General features: G+C 43.7%; 1 protein-coding gene across 1 annotated transcript; it reads left to right on the top strand.

Moving 5' to 3' along the window:
* The first annotated feature begins 251 nt into the window (after window positions 1-251).
* Window positions 252-1,073, top strand: LOC149401233 (uncharacterized). The gene has a single exon (XM_089610630.1). It carries the CDS (start codon window positions 252-254, stop codon window positions 1,071-1,073), a length of 822 nt encoding a protein of 273 aa, XP_089466756.1.
* The last annotated feature ends 489 nt before the right edge of the window (window positions 1,074-1,562 follow it).

Below are 1,562 nucleotides of genomic sequence, written 5' to 3'. Positions count from 1 at the left end.
TCATCTTCTTGAACACAAGTTAGAGGCGGGCTATTGCCAATTGTTTGCCGAAAACTTGTGTGGCGCCGCTTTGGATTGGTTCTCAAGGCTCGAGGAAGGATCGATTGGAAATTTTCAAAAATTATCCACCGAATTCCTCAAGCACTATTCAATGCTGGTTGAAGACGAGCCCACCATGGAAGACCTATGAAATACCTCAACAAACCACTTCCGAATCCTTGAAAAGTTACATGACTCGCTTCAAAAGCATCATGGCCAAAATCCCGAACCTCGATAACGATTCGGCTTTGACCGCTTTAAAGAATGAGTTGTGGCACGATTCTCGGTTCCGAGAAGAAATGACGATTAATAGGTCATTCACCATCGAAGATGCAATCCATCGAGCATCGAATTTTTCTAGAGCCGAAGAAGAGAGAAACCTCCTGGCCAAAAAGCATAAAGATGAAAAAGTCCTCCTAGGAAATTCCAATCCCGGAGGATCACAGTCCCAAGGAATTGGATGCCAGAAGAAAGGAAAAGGAAATGGGATTCCCAACAAGTTAGAGGCCCTGTCGGGATTCGCATTCAATGTGAACGACGGAGATCGCGCCGGGAACACCAATAAAAAATGGACTCAAGACCCCGAAGCTTATTGTGAATTTCACAAAAGTAAAGGACATGCCACCCTAAATTGTGAAACAATGAGGAGGGTTCTAGCAGAAAAAATTACCAAAGGTGAACTAAAAGGAGTCAATTTGGGACTGCCACCCAAAAAGAAAACTTTTAGCTCGCATCCCAGGGGAAATCCTTCTCTAAGTAAAAGAGGAAGAAATAGTGATGAGGATGCTCTACCGGTAGATGCTATCTTCAGAAACACCTTGAAGAGGATGAACGTCGATGAGTCCAACATCGAAAGGAAATCTACAGAGCTAACCGGTTTTAACGGATTAGTAACCCCATCAATGGGTATAATAAAGTTAACCGTCAAAACAACCGGAGTCAACAGAGTGGTCGAATTCGTAGTCCTCGATTGCCCCTCCCCATTTAACATAATACTGGGACGCCCGTGGATTCATGGCCAATACGAGATTTAGCCAAAGATTTCGAGACTTTCGAGCTCACAAGAATCCCTCGAGGAGACAATGCCTCAGCTGACGCTCTAGCAGCATTGGCTTCAACGTCAAACCCAGAAATAAATAGAGTTATCCCGGTTGAAATCATAAAACAACCTTCTATTACCATTAGCCCCGGCTCAATAATGACAATAGAAGTGAGGGACTGGAGAGACATGATTTTAAAATACATCATGAACGAAGACGCCCCCAAAGATAAATTAGAAAGACGCAAGTTAAAGCAATCTGCGCTAGATTCTGCATCCTCGACGGCGTTCTTTTCAAAAGAAGTTTCACTGGACCCTATTTATGCTGCGTATCCAAATACGAAGCCACCCAAATTCTCTCAGAGATTCCTGAAGGAGAATGCGGAAACCATGCAGGAGGAAAAGCTCTAGTTATTAAAGTTAAAAGACAGGGCTATTTCTGGCCCACGATGATTGAGGACTGCGAAAAGCATTCTAGGAACTG

The sequence above is a fragment of the Urtica dioica genome, chromosome 4, assembly GCF_054948205.1.
Source record: "Urtica dioica subsp. dioica isolate 48M chromosome 4, U.dioica_male_clone48M_v1_H2, whole genome shotgun sequence".
Lineage (NCBI taxonomy): Eukaryota > Viridiplantae > Streptophyta > Magnoliopsida > Rosales > Urticaceae > Urtica > Urtica dioica.
The sequence above is the reverse complement of the archived record's forward strand: the minus strand, read 5'-3'. Positions and strand labels throughout refer to the sequence as shown.

What these genes read in the sequence shown, in the direction of transcription:
- LOC149401233 (XM_089610630.1), top strand. Translation starts at nt 252, where the DNA reads ATGGCCAAAATCCCGAACCTCGATAACGATTCGGCTTTGACCGCTTTA.